The 18,905-nt window shown below is 34.7% G+C and overlaps 1 protein-coding gene across 2 annotated transcripts in view; it reads left to right on the top strand.

Moving 5' to 3' along the window:
- AKT3 (AKT serine/threonine kinase 3) overlaps positions 1-18,905 on the top strand; it is a gene marked incomplete at both ends in the record, with an annotated part of 378,522 nt that overhangs the window by 153,609 nt on the left and 206,008 nt on the right. For both annotated transcript variants that reach the window (XM_079726789.1, XM_079726788.1), the window contains one exon: positions 12,384-12,495. In XM_079726789.1, the coding sequence (XP_079582915.1) occupies positions 12,384-12,495 (112 nt within the window). The remainder of the gene's footprint in view (positions 1-12,383; positions 12,496-18,905) is intronic.

Here is an 18,905-nt window from a genome sequence, read left to right on the forward strand (position 1 = left end):
TTTCCCTCTTTTAAAGAATATCTGTAATAGTATTATATCTGGGGCCTTAAAAATAAACTCTCTTTATGGTCATTATAACTCAAAGAGCATTATTTAATTTTGTGATTTAATTATAAATAGAATCTATTGTTATGTGTTTGTTTTTCACATTGGATGTTAGTGGAACTATTTTTAAAAGAATATAGTTAGCACTTAAAGGGTTAAAGCGTTTGAAATAAAACCTAATCTTTTAAATAAAATCTGAACAGGTGATGTCTAAAAATTTTTTTGGTATGTATTTTCTTGATTTAGCATCTTGCATTTCCTCTATTTATTTGGCTTTCAGGTTTACAGAGTAATTACAGCTTTGAATGAAACTGGTCATCTGTGGTTCAGAGTGGTCTAAAAGTAAATAGGATGATTGAAATTCAGCTTAGAGTTTAACTTGGTCAGGTGAGTGTAGCTAGTGTATCTATTTAATTTAAATACTGGTGTAACAAAAAATTTATTGAAAAATATCATCTACCCATAAAAGAATTCAGAATAATGGTAGTAAAGATGATCCAAGATCTCAAGAAAAAATGGAGGCAGGGCTTGAGAAGATACAAAAATGTAGACGAACTAAGGAACAAACAAACAGATGAACAATACAATATCTGAAATAAAAAAATACACTAGAAGGAAACAGTAGCAGAATAAGTGAGGCAGAGGGATGGATAAGTGAGCTGGAAGACAGAATGGTGGAAATCACTGCCGCAGAACAGAATAAAGAAAAAAGAGTGAAAAGAAATGAAGACAGCCTGAGACCGCTGGGACAATGTCAGATGCACGAACATTTGCATTATAGGGATCCCAGAAGAAGAAGAGAGAAAGGACCTGAGAAAATACTGGAAGAGATAATAGCTGAAAACTTCCCAAACATGGGAAAGGAAACAGTCACCCAAGTCCAGGAAGTGTGGAGAGTCCCAGGCAGGATAAACCCATGGAGGAACACACCAAGACACATAGTAATCAAATTGACAAAAATTAAATACAAAGAAAAAACATTAAAAGCAACAAGGGAAGAGTAACAAATAACATGCAAGGGAACTCCCATAAGGTTATCAGCTGATTTCTCAGCAGAAACTCTGCAGGCCAGAAGGGAGTGACATGATATGTTTAAAGTGATGAAAGGGAAGAACCTACAACCAAGGATACTCTACCCAGCAAGGCTGTCATTCAGATTCAACAGAGAAATCAAAGACTTTACAGACAAGCAAAAGCTAAGATAATTCAGCAACACCAGATCAGCTTTGCAACAAATGCTAAAGAAACTTCTCTAGGCAGAAATGAAAAGGCCAAAACTAGAGACGAAAAAATTCCATATGGAAAAGCTCTTTGGTAAACGCAAACACACAGTAAAGGTAGGAGATTATCCACACACAAATATGATATCAAAACCAGGAATTGTGAGAAGAGAGCACAAATGCAGGTGATTGGAAATGCATTTGAAGTTGAAAGACCACCAACTTAAAACAATCTTGTTTATATATAGAATGCTCTCTCAAAACCTCATGATAACCACAAATCAAAAATCTACAATAGATGCACACACACAAAAAAAGGAATCCAAACACAACACTAAAATTAGTCATCAGCTCACAAGGGAAGAAAACAAAAGAATAAGGGAAGAAAAAAAGACCTACAAAAACAAACCCCAAAGTTAACGAAATGGCATTAAGAACATACATATTGATTATTACCTTAAGCGTAAATGGATTAAATGCTCCAACCAAAAGACATAGACTGGCCGAATGGATACAAAAGCATGACCCATATATATGCTATCTACAAGAGACCCACTTCAGATCTAGGGACACATACAAACTGAAAGTGACAGGATGGAAAAAGATATTCCATCCAATGGAAATAAAAAAAAAGCTGGTGTAGCAATACTCATATCAGACAAAGTAGACTTTAAAGATGAGACAAGAAGGACACTACCTAGTGATCAAGGGATCAATCCAAGAAGAAGATATAACAATTGATAGTATATATGCACCCAACACAGGAGCACCTCAATATATAAGGCAAATACAGTCATAAAAGGAGAAATTGACAGTAACACAATAATAGTGGTGGGCTTTAATACCCCACTTTCATCAGTGGACAGATCATCCAGACAGAAAATCAATAAGGAAACACAGGCCTTAAATGACACATTAGACCAGATGGACTTAACTGATACTTATAGAGCATTCTATCCAAAAACAGCAGATTACACATTCTTCTCAAGTGCACATGGAATATTCTCCAGGTTTATTCACATGCTGGGGCACAAAGCGAACCTTGAAAAATTCAAGAAAATTGAAATTGTATCAAGCATCTCTTCTGACGACAATGGTATGAGATTAGAAATCAACTACACGGAAAAAAGGTGTAAAATAACAAACACATTGAGGCTAAACTATATCCTACTAAACAACCAATAGACCACTGAAGAAATCAAATGGAAAATCAAAAAATACCTAGAGATAAATGAAAACAAAAGCATGATGATCCAAAACCTATGGGACACAGTAAAAACAGTTCTAAGAGGGAAGTTTATAGCAATACACTCTTAAGTCAGGAAACAAGAAGAATCTCTAATAAGCAACCTAGCCTTATGCCTAAAGCAACTAGAGAAAGAACAACAAACAAAACCCAAAGCTAGTAGAAGGAAAGAAATTATAAAGATCAGAGCAGAAATAAATGAAATAGAGACAAAGACAATAATAGATCCGTGAAACTAAAAGCTGGTTCTTTGAAAAGGTGAACAAAATTAATAAACCTTTAGCCAGACTCATCAAGAAAAAAGGGGAGAGGGCTCAAATCAAAGTTAGAAATGAAAAAGGAGAAGTTACAACGGACACCAAAGAAATACAAAGGATCTTAAGAGACTACTAGAAGCAACTATATGCCAAAGAAATGGATAACCTAGAAGAAATGGACAAATTATTAGAAAGGTACAATCTCCTGAGACTGAAGCAGGAAGAAACAAAATATGACCAGACCAATCACAAGTACTGAAATTGAAACTTTTAAAAACTCCCAACAAGCAAAAGTCCAGGACTAGATGCCTCCACAGGCAATTCTATCAAACATTTCGAGAAGAGTTAACACGTATCCTTCTGAAACTATTCCAAAAAATTGCAGAGGACGGAACACTCCCTAACTCATTCTAACTCATCATCCTGATATCAAAAGCAGACAAAGAGACCACACACACACACACACACACACAAAATTACAGCCCAATATCACTGATGAACATAGATGCAAAAATCCTCAACAGAAGTACTAGCAATCCAAATCTGACAATACATTAAAAGGGTTATACACCATGGTCAGGTGGGATTTATCCAAGGGATGCAAGGATTTTTCAGTGTCCTCAAATCAGTTAGTATGATACACCACAGCAACAAGTTGAAGAATAAAAACCATATATGATCATCTCAATAGATGCAGAAAAAGCTTTTGACAAGATTCACCACCCATTTATGATAAAAACTATAGAAAGTGGGCCTAGAGGGAACGTACCTCAACATAATAAAGACCTTATATGACAAACCTACAGCTAACTCAACAGTGAAACCTACAGTCATACTCAACAGTGAAACCTACAGTCATACTCAGCAGTGAAAAACTGAAAGCATTTCCTCACAGATCAGGAACAAGACAAGGATGTCCACTTTCACCACCACAATTCAACATAGTTTTGGAAGTCCTAGGCAGGGCAATCAGAGAAGAAAAAGAAATAAAAAGAATCCAGATTGGAAAAGAAGAAGTAAAACTGTCACTCTTCACAGATGACATGATACTATACATAGAGAATCCTAAAGATGCCACCAGAAAGTACTAGAGCTCTTCAATGAATACAAAATTTGTACACAGAAATCTATTGCATTTCTATACATTAACATTGAAAGATCAGGAAGAGAAATTAATGAAACAATCCCATTTACCATCACATCAAAATGAATAAAATACCTAGGAATAAACTTACCGAAGGAGGCAAAAGACCTGTACACTGAAAACTGTAAGATGCTGATGAAAGAAATGAAAGATGACACAAATAGATGGAGAGATATACCATGTTCTTGGATTGGAAGAACGAATATTGTCAAAATAACTATAGTACCCAAGGCAATCAACAGATTCAATACAATCCCTATCAAACTACCATTTTTTACCAAACTAGAACAAAAAAATCTTAACACATCATAGACCAGAGACATATCAGTACATGTTTTGTTACCCGAACATTATTGACTGGAGATGTATCAATACATTTTTAGAGAGTAATACAATTAATATCACTGGGCAAAATTGTTAGAAGCCTAAAGTTGATCAAGGGTTCATTTTACAACAACGATTGTCGTTAGCATTTACATTTTGCTCTGTTAGGTTTTTGTTCTAACCTTGTGTATATTATCAACACAAGTTTATTACCATAAAATTTTCAAAAATGAAGCATCGTGAAATTTTGAGTGAAGAAGAATTTGTGGGTGAACTTCATGCACCGAAATTTCTCTGATTGTCCAAGTGTCATATATACTACTGTCTCAGAAGATGATAGTTCTTCAGAATATAGTTCTGATTCAGACAGTGTGAATATTAGACCAACAAAAAGATAAAAAACCTTCGCAATTGATTCTGATTTGGAAAGTGAAAATGAAACCCACTGTGCTGGAGAATGCTCCTTTGCTTCTACAGAAGTGGATTGAAGATAACATTTCATGAAATTAGAAGACTTTACAGGTGTGTCAGGTGTAAGTATTGAATGTAATAACCTGCAAAGTGTTAGTGAAATAACAGAATTAATTTTTGGTAAGGACTTTTTCAAGTTGGTCGCTTCTCAAAGAAAGTTGTATCATGAACAGAATGAAAAATCACATAAGAAGTATGAGAAGGCTTTAAAATGGACTGATGTAACCAATAGTGACATGAAAAAGTTTCTTGGATTAATAATTTTGATGGGACAAATAAAGTCACACTGGAAAGAATATTGGTTGATTGATCCCTTACTTGAAACACCTATTTTTCCAAAGATTATGATGAGAAGATGTTTGGAACAAATAATGATATTTATTCACTTTAGTGGTAGCTTGGAAACTCCACTTCCTGCAGACGGAATTTCAAAAGTTAAACCTCTTCTGGATTATTTTCCATCTGTATACCCAAACAAGAGCCATCACTTGTGGAGAGGATGACTCAGATTCAAAACCTATAATCCCAGAAAATGTACAAAATATGGAATTTCGGTCAGGATGGATAGCAAATGCGAAACTGATATATATGCAAACGTGAGATTTACACAGGTGAAGGAAAGAAATTGCAAGAAACAATATTATCAGTCCTACAACCTTATCTTGGTTCATGGCACCATACTTACCAAGACAGTTATTACAGCAGTGTGTCCACATCTGAAATGTTGAAAAATAAAACCAGAGTTTGTGGGACTATAAGAGAGAATCCTGGTCTATCAAACCAATTAAAGGAGAAATCTAAAAATCTACAGACGGGAGAAATGACATTCACATGGAAGGGAGACGTGATTCTTATATGGAAAGACAAGAGGTTAGTCCGCCTGGTGACAACGATTCATGACACCTCCACAGCATCTACAGGAAAGGAAGACAGGAGGACTGGTCATCAGATAACTAAGCCCACTTGTATATTAGAGTATAATAAATATATGAAAGGAGTTGATCGATCTGATCAATATTTGGCAAACTTCAGTATCCTCCAGAAAACTTGAAAATGGTATAAGAAAGTGGGTTTCTATTTGAGTAATTGTGGTTTATTCAATGCATTTAAAATTTATTGCAGCCTTAATGCACAGAGTAAAATGACTTACAAGCAATTTTTTGTTAGCAGTAGCTAGAGAATGTGTAACTGACCATTCTGGTGAATGTAGTGGTAGTACTGCACCTGGTCCTTCTTGTGGCATTTTTAAAAGAGCTGCCCGCCCACAAAGATCCACCTTGTTGACTATCAGATAAAAGAAACGAATGTATTCTAGAGGAAATAATACCCACAGGACTAAAAAATGCCACCAGAAAATGTAGGTTCTGCTTTTTTGTAATAGATGTTCTGTTCCTCTGCACAGAGGTGACCGCTATACTGCATATCACACTTGAACAAAGTACTAGAATACTTTAGTTAGATATGTACAAAGTTTCAAATAAATACATTAAGTGCAAAAAAGTTGTTGATATTTACTCAAATGCGGGTGTTTAAGTATTCACTTACATAACAAATCGCCAGCCACAGGCATTAGTTTCTGCCAAAATCCCCCAGTCAATAATGTGTTAAAATTTGTATGGAGACAAAAAAGACCCTGGATAGCCAAAGCAATCATTTTTTAAAACATGTTTTGGCTGTGCCAGGTCTTAGTCACGGCATGTGGGATTTTCATTGCCACGTGTGAGATCTTTGTTGCGGCATGTGGGATCTAGTTTCCTGTCTAAGGATTCAACTGGGGTCCCCTGCATTGGGAGCATGGAGTCTTAACCACTGGACTACCAGGGAAGACCTGCCAAAGCAATCTTGAGAAAGAAAAAGGATGCTGGAGGAATCAGGCTTCCTGAGTTCAGACTATACTACAAAGCTACAGTCATCAAAATAGTATGTTACTGCACAAAAACAGAAAGATAGATAATGGAACAGGATAGAAAACTCACAAATAAATGCATGCACCTATGGTCAGTTAATCTATGACAAAGGAGGCAAGAGTATACAATGGAGAAAAGATAGTCTCTTTAATAAATGGTGCCAGGAAAACTGGACAGCTACATGTACAAAAATGAAATTAGAACATTCTTTAACACCATACACAAAAATAAACTCAAAATGGATTAAAGACCTAAATGTAAGACCTGATACTATAAAACTCTTAGAAGAAAACATAAGCAGAACACTCTTTGACATAAATCATAGCAAAGTCTTTTTCGATCCTTCGCCCAGAGTGATGGAAAGAAAAACAAATAAACAAATGGAATGTAATTATACTCAAAAGCTTTTGCACAGCAAAGCAACCATAGACACAACTAAATGACAACCCACAGAATGGGAGAAAATATTTTCAAATGATGTGACTGACAAAGGATTAATCTCCAAAATTTACAAACAGCACATGCAGCTGAATATCAAAAAAACAAACAACCCAATCAAAAAACTGGCCAAACACCTAAATAGACATTTCTCCAAAGAAGACATACAGATGGCCAGGAGGCACATGAAAACATTCTCAACATCACTAAGTATTAGAGAAATGCAAATCAAAACTACAATGAGATACCACCTCACACCAGTCAGAATGTTCATCATTAAAAAGTCTACAAACGATAGATGCTGGAGAGGGTGTGGAGAAAAGGGAACCCTCCTACACTGTTGGTGGGAACATAAATTGGTACAAGCACTATGGAGAACAGTATGGAGGTTTCTTTCAAAACTAAGAATAGAGCTACCATATGATCCAGCAATCCCACTCCTGGATATATATTCAAAGAAAACCATGGTTTGAAAGGATACGTCCGCCCCAATGTTCATTGTAATGCTGTTTACAATAGCCAAACATGTAAGCAACCTAAATGTTCATTGACAGATGAATGGATAAAGAAGATGTGGTACATATATACAATGGAATATTACTCAACCATTAAAAAGAATGAAAAATGCCATTTGTAGCAACATGGATCGACCTGGAGATGACCACGCTAAGTGAAGTAAGTCATTCTGAGAAAGTCAAATATCATTTGATATCACTGATATGCGGAATCTAGAAAAAAATGATACAAATGAACTTATTTACAAAACAAACACTCACAGACTTAGAGAATGAATTTATGGTTACCAGACGGAATGGGTGGGGTGGGGGGAAGGATAGATTGGGAGTTTGGGATTGACATGTACACAGTACTAAATTTAAAGTAGATAACCAACAAGGACCTACTGTATAATACAGGGAAGTCAGCTCAATATTCTGTAATAATCTAAGTGGGAAAATAATTTGAAAAAGAATATATACTTATGTGTATAACTGAATCACTTTGCTGTACACCTGTAAGTAACACATCATTGTTAATCAACTGTATTCCAATATAAAATAAAAATTTTTTGAAAAAAGAAAAATATCATGGGTATGATATAATAAAAGCTACCTATCTGACATTTTATCTAAGAACGCTTGCTTTATTCCTGCATATTAAATTGTTCCAGAAGTCATAGATAATCATTTGATTAATAGCTTTTTAGAATCTCTATCCAAAATTTCTACTTAAAAAAAATTAAATTGTCCTACCTTGAGTTAGGAATCTCTACGTAATATAAAGGAAAATATTCTTCTAAAGAAGTATTGGTCAGCCTATTTATTAACCCTGTCCTTTTTAAGAATTCTCTTCAAAATAAGTGTTTTCAGACATGCACCATGTTCTGAAACCTTTCATGGCATATTTTCCTTCATTTTAGAACTGTATGATGTGTTCATGTTTCCATGTTATGGCTACCATGAAAGAGCCCAAAGTGTTTCTGTTTACTGGCTCAGCTATCTTAATATGGTAATTTAAAGTTTCAACTGTTTTGAGTTTGGATTCAGCTCTTTAATTATATCTGTTTATGCACAGCAGTAAACCCTGAGGCATTGTGGTAGAATATTCTCTTCTGATGTTGACTCGACTGTCACTTGAATATTGTGGACTGACTTTTGGTAGCCACTTCTCCTATAGTTTCAATCTAATGGGTATTATTTAGAAGTTGGATTGATTTACAGAGTATTTCATACTGAAACCTGTAAACATATAGGTTTATTTCTATTCTTCATGTCCATAATTACATGTAACATTTTTGTTGAGCTAGAGGTTTCAGGAGGACCTGATTAAAACCTTTATACCGTTAGTAGAATATTACTTTATAATTACACAGAATGATTAAAAATAGAGCTTAGTATATGCTGTAAGCTTGTAGAGTTTCTTACTCATTTTTCTTACTATGCCCAGAATCTGGTGCTTGGCCCATAATTGGCATTTCATATATGTTGTTGATTCATTAATACTTAGCATATTTAGTCAAAACAAGCATGTTGTGAATAACCACTTATGTCATTTTATTATTATTTTAATATTCCAAAACAATTATATGCATAAATACAAATATTTAATTCTTTTCTAAATGTTACTTTTTGGTAGTCTGCTTGGGAATGGTAATTACTTTTATTTTCCTTTTCATAAATTGCAGTAATTAATAACCACTTAGAATCTCATACATAGTATTTTAAATAGCTTTGACATTTATACCATTAAGAAGTTCTTTAGATTATAGCATTTAAACTTCATTTAGGTGTAGTGTTGAAAATATGCTTCTTTTAAAGTTTAATTCCTCATAGTGCTTTTAAAGATGAGAAAATCTTGGGGTTTAATGTACTTTGCCTTGGGCAATAATAGCTGATAGTGTGTGATAGAGGCTAGATTTGAATCTGGTATTCTAAAGTCTATTATCTTAATTATCTTGACATCACCACAATGGAAAACTTAAGTAAAACTTAAATAGGTGAACCCTAGAGTGGGCATTCTTTCTTTCCTTTTCTGTTCTTCCTGTGTCCCTTTACTCCATGGTTCACTCTCAAGTATTTCTGTCAGGACTGTCCCTCTTTTTAAGTGTCTGTTCTCCATTCTTTACATTAAAAGCCAATTGGCAGGAATTCCGTGGTTGTCCAGTGGTTAGGGCTCTGTGCTTCCACTGAAGGGGCTACGGGTTCGATGATCCCTGATTGGGGAACTAAGTTCCCACAAGGCACGTGGCAAGGCCAAAACAAAAACAGAAACAAAAAACACCAATGGGTCAATTACTCAATCATCAGGTATTTACTATGTATCCGTATGTGCTGTCACTGCTGTAGGTGCTGTGAGGAAGAGTTGTACACATAATTCCTAACTTTTAAGTAATTCATCTATCTAGGACATCAAATTAACATTAATTAAACGTCTGCAAGACTGTATAGTGAACCATTGGCTGGAAGCTTGATAGGAATTTTATAAAGAAGGAAACAGGAAGGAAAAATGGGCTTCAAAAAGAATCAGATTGAGTCTACCTTATAGGCAGAGTAAGTTGGGGGAAATTATGTGGTTCTTTATTGGTGTAAATTAGTATAATATCTTTGGTATTTTAAAACTTTTGTATTTCAAACAAAAAATATAAATTGGCATACTATATTTGATTTTTTTAACATTCATATTTCGGAAAGTGTGTAACATTGTTGTCAAGTATTTAACTGAAATGATGGATTTTATGATCTGCCGATTCTATTACCTTTTCATTATTTTACATACCACCAGGTTCTCAATTCCCTCCTTACCCATTTTTAGTTCCTTAGTTGATTATCTAAACCAGTCCCTTGTCTTGCATCCTGAATTCTGTTTCACTTTCTTGCATTTTCAAACTTACTTAGTTAAATTATAGCTTTGCTTAAATGCAGTCCTTTGTATTCCCCATCTGCACCCATGTAACTGAAGTTATCTGGGGAAAAATATACAACCATGATCCCTGGTGGTACTTTAAATTCTTAATTATTAAATTCCATTGGACCCTTAATGCTGTTTAGCAGTCATGGATATTTCCCTAGTCTGTTTGCTCCTAGAAGGCTATTTTATATTTTCTCTTTTCTCAGAGCCCCAGTGCATCCTCTTCCAACCTTATTCTTAAGGATGGCTTTACATCCTAATTCATTGAAAAAGTAGAAGCAATGAGCAAATAATTTCTACCAGCTCTGGGCTCCTTTACCCTATCTTCTCTCCTGTTGCATCACTAAACTCTCTATACTCCTGACTACAGCCAGCCCTCTACTTGTTCAGTGAATCCTATCCCTTTTTGACCATATAAGGAAGTTGCTCCAGAAATTTTTCTCCTCTTTCCTGTATCATCAAAATTACCTTCTTGTTGGATTGTTACTGTCAGAATTCACTCGCTTGGAAAATACTTATTCAGTGCTATATGTTAGTTCTCGGTGCTAACAATATATTAGTAGAGCTTATATTCTAGTTGAAGAAGCAGACAGTAAATAAGAAAGATACTAAGTTAGTCATCTCATATGTACAAAGATGGAAACATGCTATGGGAAATAAACAGTAAAGCAGGTAAGAGGAGTTGGGGAGTCCTGGGTAGAGGATGCAGATTTCAGTACTGAGTGGCATGGTTGAGGTAGGCTTCAATGTGAAGGTTAGAATTGATTTAAGACTTGAAGGAGATGAGGAGTTAACTGTGGGGTTGTGTGAGGGGAAGAATGCCTGGCAGAAGCCACAACTAGACAAAAGGCCCTAAAGAGAGTGCAGTGCATTTCCTCAACAACACTGTCTGCTGCAATGTCAGCAGACAGCCCTATCCTATTTTCTCTTGTTGTCCAATACCAGATATCCTTTGGAGTGTAGCTCAGGTGTACACCTAATAATAGCAGCTAACATTTATTGAAAACTTACTGTGTGTCACACACTATGCTAAGTATTACAATTACGTATTATTAATCCCTACATCAATTTTATGATGTAGGTACTCTTACTGCTTCCCATTTAATACTTGAAGACCAGAGAAATTCATTGACTTGTCTAAGCTTGCATCATTAATGGTAGGAAAAAAGTTGAATCCAGGCACAGTAGTCTTGAAATCCATACTTTTAGCCACTATGCTATGTTCCTTTTCTTTGAAGTCTTCCTAGATATAGATAATTGCTGACAGAATTTATCACTTCTGACTGACTGGCTCTAGGTGCTATAGATTACTAAGAGTTTTAGGGGGTGCATACTGTCAAAGGCTTATAATCTAGGTAGGGATAAGGATACCTTCTTAAAAATGATAAATAGTAATATAAGATACTCTATGCTAAGTGAAAAATGAGGGGTACAATAATAAATAATGAGAATGTAGAGTGGAGAATGTAGTGAGAATGTTATGAGAATATAGCTTGGGGAATGGTCAGTCTAGGACCAGGTTGTTATAAAAAGCTTCATGGAAGGAGTAGAATTTGATCTGGACTTGAAGGACAGTTATTCTTTTGGCTGTTGGGGATTACATATGGTTAGGGGTAAAATAAATGGAAAACATTCCAAATGGTAGTATTAGCTGGATCAAAGGTATAGATAGAGGAAAGAGCAAGATGTATTTAAGGAAAGTTTAATAGTCCAATTTGGCTGGTTAATAGAGCATGTGACCAGAATGGGTGATGGATTGGAAAGGAATACTGAATTTAGGTTATGAACAAACAGCCTTGAGTGGAGATCCATAGAAATCTGTGATGTTGCAGTGGTTTGTTTAGAATAGAATTCTGTACTTCTCAACTGTTTACTTCTTGGTTTAAGTATAAGTATATTCAAAGAGACATTTTATTTTATTTCTAGAATGCCAGTTAATGAAAACAGAACGACCAAAGCCAAACACATTTATTATCAGATGTCTCCAGTGGACCACTGTTATAGAGAGAACATTTCATGTAGACACTCCAGAGGAAAGGTAAGAAACTCATTTTTTCCATTTTGTGAAAAAGTGACAATCAGTCAAAAGGTGTATATGTATCTGACTTGACCACTTGTAAATATCTGTAAATATACTTGTAAAATGCTATAGTCCCCTAATTATTCTGTTTCTGGTATAACAGATAAATGACAGGCTTACAAAAATACTAAATCAAAACCTCTACAAGTGCTATAAGATGTACTTTTTAACAGAAAATAGAGCATTTAAAAGTTAAAATGTAAATTAAAGAGGACATTTTAATCACCAAGCTACCTTTTAAAAATCATGTAATTGATTGTATTCATATTTGGAATTCTAAGGCTGGTGACGGCAAAAGGTTTCAAGTAGTGTGCCATTTTGCAAGTGACTTCCTGGAGTGTTATGCTGAGAAGGATTCTGAGATTGGGTCTAAGCTCAGTGAGGAAAAAAAATCGGGCTTGATTGGCATTGACTATCATCATTACTAAAGAGGGGGGTGGCAAAATGTTGGTAACTAGCACACCAACTTCATCAGGCCCACATTTCATCCTCCTGATCTACTATTCTCCAATTCTGTCTTAATACCTTTTATCTGGTGACTCTGATACTGAGTTAGGTCCAACAACCACAAATCACTTTTCTACACGTTATCATATATGATACAAATCAGAAACTTTGTGAAGTTAAATGTTATTAGCCTTATTTTCCAAATGAATAAACTAGGTCCTAAGAGACTTGTCTAAACAAAAACAACCTCTTCCCAAAATGTAGTAAATAATAAAGTATTATTTTAATAATACTCTTTTCATCAATAAATAGTAAACAGTAACGTATGATTAATTACTTCACGTAATATAGAAAAGAAGAAAAATAGAAAAGAATGAAAATTTACTCAGAATTCTAATTCTACAACCAGAGTTAGGGACTGATAATATTTTCTTTTATATTCTTCCAGTCTTACTCTGTGCAGATGTATTTAGGTCTTTGGTATACATAAAATTTGGTATGTCCTCCCTCCCTACGCACCCTTGTCTTCCCTGGCCATTTCTATGTGCTGGATCCTCAGTTTGCTTATGTCTCCACCCATAACCATTGTTGGGCTAGTTACCATGTATCTTTCATATCTGAGCTTAAAATGTCACATTTCCTACAAAACATTCTCTGACTCTTATAGAAGAGGTAGGACTCCCTTGCTACATACTTAGTTATCTCCTTGTATCCTTTGTATCAAGTATATCTCCACTGTAATCTTTGTTTGCCTTTCTCACTTGACTATAAGATTCTTGACTAGCAAGTATCATATCTTCCTTGCTCATTATTTTATATTTGGCACGCAGTCCAAGGTCTGACATAGTATTTGTTAACTGGCTGAATGAACAGAACTTTTCCCATGTTAGTATATAGTCTTTGAAAATATTATTCTTAGTGGGTTTATAACATCCCATTGAAACATTAATTTTGCCATTTATGTTGGCAAAGCTGGACTTAAGCCGTATCTTAATAATTATTACTAGTTTTTCAAAATAGTCTTAGCTTTTTTAGTACATTCTTGAAAAGTTTTGATTAAAAAATATAATATGAAATCTACATAACAAATTTTTAAGTTATGGTATAGCATTATAAACTATATGCACATTACTGTAGAGCAGATCTCTATAACTTTTTCATCTTGCATGGCTGAACCTCCATACCACTGAATAGCAACTCCCCATTTCCCTCTCCCGCCCCTGTCAACCACCATTCTACTTTCTGTGTCTATGAGTTTGACTACCTCACCGTATAGTTACCTCATATAAGTGGAAGCATACAATATTTGTCTTTCCGTGATTGTTTCATTTCACTTAGCATGATGTCCATGTTGTAGCATATGACAGGATTTCCTTCTTTTTTTTTAAGACTATAATGTTCCATTGTATGTTTATACCATATTTTTTTCTTTATCCATTCAACCATCAATGAACATTTAGGTTGTTTCCACCACTTAGCTATTTTGAATAATACTGCACTGAACAGGGGAGTACAAATATCTCTTCGAGATCCTGGTTTCAATTCTTTGGGATAAATACCTGGAAGTGGATTGCAGGATCATAGGGTAGTTTTATTTTTAATTTTTTTAATTAAAAAAATTTTTTAATTGAAGTCTAATTGATTTACAGTGTTGTGTTAGTTTCAGGTATACAGCAAAGTGATTCAGTTATACATATAAATCTATTTTTTTCAGATTCTTTTCTCTTATAGGTTATTATAAAATATTGAGTGTAGTTCCCTGTGCTATACAGTAGGTCCTTGTTGGTTATGTATTTTACATATAGTAGTTTGTACCTGTTAATCCCAAACTCCTGTGTTAATTAATCTTTTGAGGAGCTTCCATAGTGTTTTCCATAGTGGCTGTTCCATTTTATATTCCCATCAGCAGTGCACAAGGGTTCCAATTTCTCCACATTCTCACAGTCTTATAGAGGCCATTCTATCAGTTGTGACATGATGTCTCATGTGGTTTTGACTTGCATTCCCATGTTGATTAATGATGTTGAGCACCTTTTCATATAACTGTGATCATTTGTATATCTTCTTTGAAGAAATAACTATTCAAGTCTTTTGGCCATTTTAAAAAGCAGGTTATTTGTTTATAGTAATCTCTTATAATCCTTTTTATTTCTGTAGTATCAGTTTTAATGTCTCCTCTTTCACTTCTGATTTTATTTGAGTCTTCTCTCCTTTTTTTTCTTAGTTTAGCTAAAGCTTTGTCAATTTTGTTGATCTTTTCAACAACCCAACTGTTACTTTCATTGAATATTTCTACTCTCTATTTTGTGTGTTTCTGGTCTAATGTTTATTATTTTCTTCCTTCTGCTAACTGTAGGCTTAGTGTGTATGTATAAAGTTAGGTTGCTTATTTGAGGTCTTTGCTCTTTTTTAATGTAGGCATTTACAGCCAAAAAACTTCCATCTTAGTACCACTTTTGCTGCAACCCATAAGTTTTGGTATATTTTATTTTTGTTTTCATTAGTCTCAAGGTTTTTTTTATTTCTCTTTTGATTTCTTCTTGAATTCATTAGTTGTTCAGTAGTATGTAATATGCACATATTTGCAGATTTTCCACTTTTCTTTCTGGTATTGATTTCTAGTTCTATCTCATTGTGGTCAAAAAAGATACTTGGTATGATTTCAGTCTTCTTAACTTTGTTAAGACTTGTTTTGTGGCCAAACATGTTATCTATCTTGGAGAGTGTGCACTTAAGAAGAATGTTTATTTTGCTGCTGTTGGGTGGAATGTTCTGTATATGTCTGTTAGAGCACTTTGATCTATATAGCATTGTTCAAGTTCTGTTTCCACATTGATCTTATGTCTGGATATTCTATCTGTTATTAAAAGAGGGGTTTTGAAATCTCCTATTATTGTAATGCTGTCACTTCTCCAGTTTTGTTAGTGTTTGTTTCATATATTGCTGTCTTGTTGAGTTCATACATATTTATAATTGTTATATCTCCCTGGTGAATTGACCATCTTATCGTTATATAATGTCATTCTTTGTCTCTTGTGACAGTTTTTTGATATAAAGTCTATTTTGTCTGATGTAAGTATGGTTACCCCTGTTCTATTTTGTTTATCATTTTTGAATATCTTCTTCCATTCTTGTACTTTAACCTATGTATGTCCTAATATCTAAATTGAGTCTCTTTAGACAACGTATCATGGGATCTTTGTTTATTCATTCAGCCACTCTGTATCTTTTTATTGAGTTAAATCCATTTACCTTTTTAAGGTAATTACTGATGGGGATTTGCCATTTTTTAAATTGTTTTCTGTTTGACTTGTTGCATTTTTCATTGTTGTTGTTGTTGCCTCTTTTCCTCTCCTGTCATCTTTGTGTTTCATTGATGTTTTTGTATTAACATGCTTTGATTTCTTTCTCATTTTCGCTTGTGTATTTTTATAGGTATTTTCTTTGTAGTTACCTTAGAGCTGATATAAAATATCTTAAAGTTATAACAATCTATTTTAAAATGTTAATAACTTAACTTCAGTTGCATACAGACCTCTACTCTTTTACTTAAATCCTCATACTTTATGTTCTTGGTCTCGTAATCACATCTTTTTATATTGAGTATCCATTAACATGTTTTTATATTTAGTTTTTTAAATACTTTTGTCTTTTAACTTCTGTACAAGAATTAAGTGACTTACATACCATTGTTACAGTATTCCAATGTTATGTATTTTTAATATCTTTTTGTGTTTCTGTCTAGTGTCCTTTTGTTTCAACTTGAAGGACTCCCTTCAGCATTTCTTGTAAGGCAGGTCTAGTAGTGATGAACTTCCTCAGCCTTTGTTTACGTGGGAAAGTCTTTATTTCTCCTTTATTTTTGAAGGAGAAAGTTTTGCCAATTATTTATTCTTGGTTGGCAGTTTTTGCCTTTAAACACTTTGAGTATATCATTTCACTGTCTTCAGACCTGCAATGTTTCTGCTGAGAAATCCACTGATAGTCTTACGGAGACTCCCTTGTAGGTGATGAGTAGCTTTTCTCTTGCTTCTTTAAAGATTCTCTGTTTGTGTTTGACTTTTGACAATTTCATTATAATGTGTCTTAGTGTAGACTTTTTTTTGGTTCATCCTAGTTGAATCTGGATGTCCCTTTCCTTTCCCATATTTGGGAAGTTTTCAGCTATTATTTTTCCAAATAAGCTTTCTGCCTCCTTTTCCCTTTCTTCTCCTTCTGGGACTCCTGTAATGCATTTAATGGTCCATTTGATGGTACCTCATATGTCCCTTAGGCTTTCTTCACTCCTTTTCATTCTTTTTTCTTTTTGCTCCTTTACCTGGATAGTTTCAAATGACATGTTTTTGAGTTTGCTGATTCTTTCTTCTATTTGATCATGACTGCTGTTGAACCTGTCTGTTGCATTTTTCAATTCAGTTATTGTATTCTTAACCTCCAATTTAAAAATATATATTCTCTCTCTGGTGATATTCTCATATTGTTCAAGTATCATTGTACTGAGGTCATTGAGCATCTCTCCTACAGTTATTTTGAATTCTTTGTGAGATAATTGATATACCTCTTTGTCTGTAGGGTCTGTTTCTGGAGAATTATTTAATTCTCTTAATTGGGTCATGTTTCCCTGTTTCTTCATTTGTCTTGTAAGTTTGTGTTGGGATCTGCACACTTGTAAAAACAGCCACCTCTCCCATCTTTAGAAATTGGCTTTGTGCAGGGAATGACCTTTACCAGTCAGCCCAGCTACAGATTCTAGTGAACTCTTCAGCATTGTCTGTGGATGTGACTTCTCTGGATTGGTGCATGTAAATCTCCAGTTAGAAAGACTTGCAGGTTTCTTTTTTTCAGGAGCTCATAATCTCTTGCTCCTTCTAGTGCTTGTCTCCAGTACTGCAGATTCTCTGGAGCCACTGCAAGTCCCCTAGCTCTGTTTTGTTCTCAGCACCACCTAGGCTTCTAGATGATGCCAGGTCCCATCAGTGCTCCAAGTCAGATGAAACAGAAACCAGTCCCATGGGCAGTTCCTGAAAAACCAGAATATTGGATGCACACTGAACTCTTCTCTTTATCCCCTGAGGGAGAGGCTGCTTACTTGGGATACAGGAGCCTCTTAACTGATTTTTGGATTTCTCACAAAGGAAATTAATCTATGTATTGTTATTGAGTCAGTGTCTCTTTGGGGGGAAGGAGGATCTAGGGCCTCCTATTCTGTCATTTTTCTGATGTCTCCAGTGCATTCTTCAGGTTATTTTTTTAAGGTCTAAAGAAAATCTTTATTAGTATTTTATTTTATTTATTTATTTATTTATTTCTGTGGTATGCAGGCCTCTCTCTGTTGTGGCCTCTCCCGTTGCAGAGCACAGGCTCCAGACGTGCAGGCTCAGTGGCCATGGCCCACAGGCCTAGCCATTCTGTGGCATGTGGGATCTTCCTGGACCGGGGCACGAACCCGTGTCCCCTGCATCGGCAGGCGGACTCTCAACCACTGTGCCACCAGGGAAGCCCTTTTTAGTATTTTAAATGAACTGCCTTAAACTTATAAATTAATTTGGAAAACATTGATACATTTATAATATTTAGCATTACAGTAGAGTACATGCTGTTTATATTTACTTAAATACTTTGGTAGAGTTTTTTCTCTATTTGAAACAGCGAGCTTATTTGTAGCTATTTCATATTTTTATTGCTTTTGTGATTAGGATGTTTGTCATTATTTTTTCTTATTTATTGTGTTTAGAACCAAAGCTGTTGGTTTTTGTTTATTATGTAACTCAAAACATTTATTCTTTTGTTGACATAGCATCTTCAGGTAGCACCAGTTTTGTCTCTTCCTTTCTGATCATATTATCTATTATTTCTGTGTGTTTCTAAGCAATATTTAATAATTCTCATGACAGCAGATATACTTTTTTCTCTGATTTTAA

The sequence above is a fragment of the Hyperoodon ampullatus genome (genome assembly GCF_949752795.1).
Source record: "Hyperoodon ampullatus genome assembly, chromosome: 2".
NCBI classification, from domain to species: Eukaryota; Metazoa; Chordata; class Mammalia; order Artiodactyla; family Ziphiidae; genus Hyperoodon; species Hyperoodon ampullatus.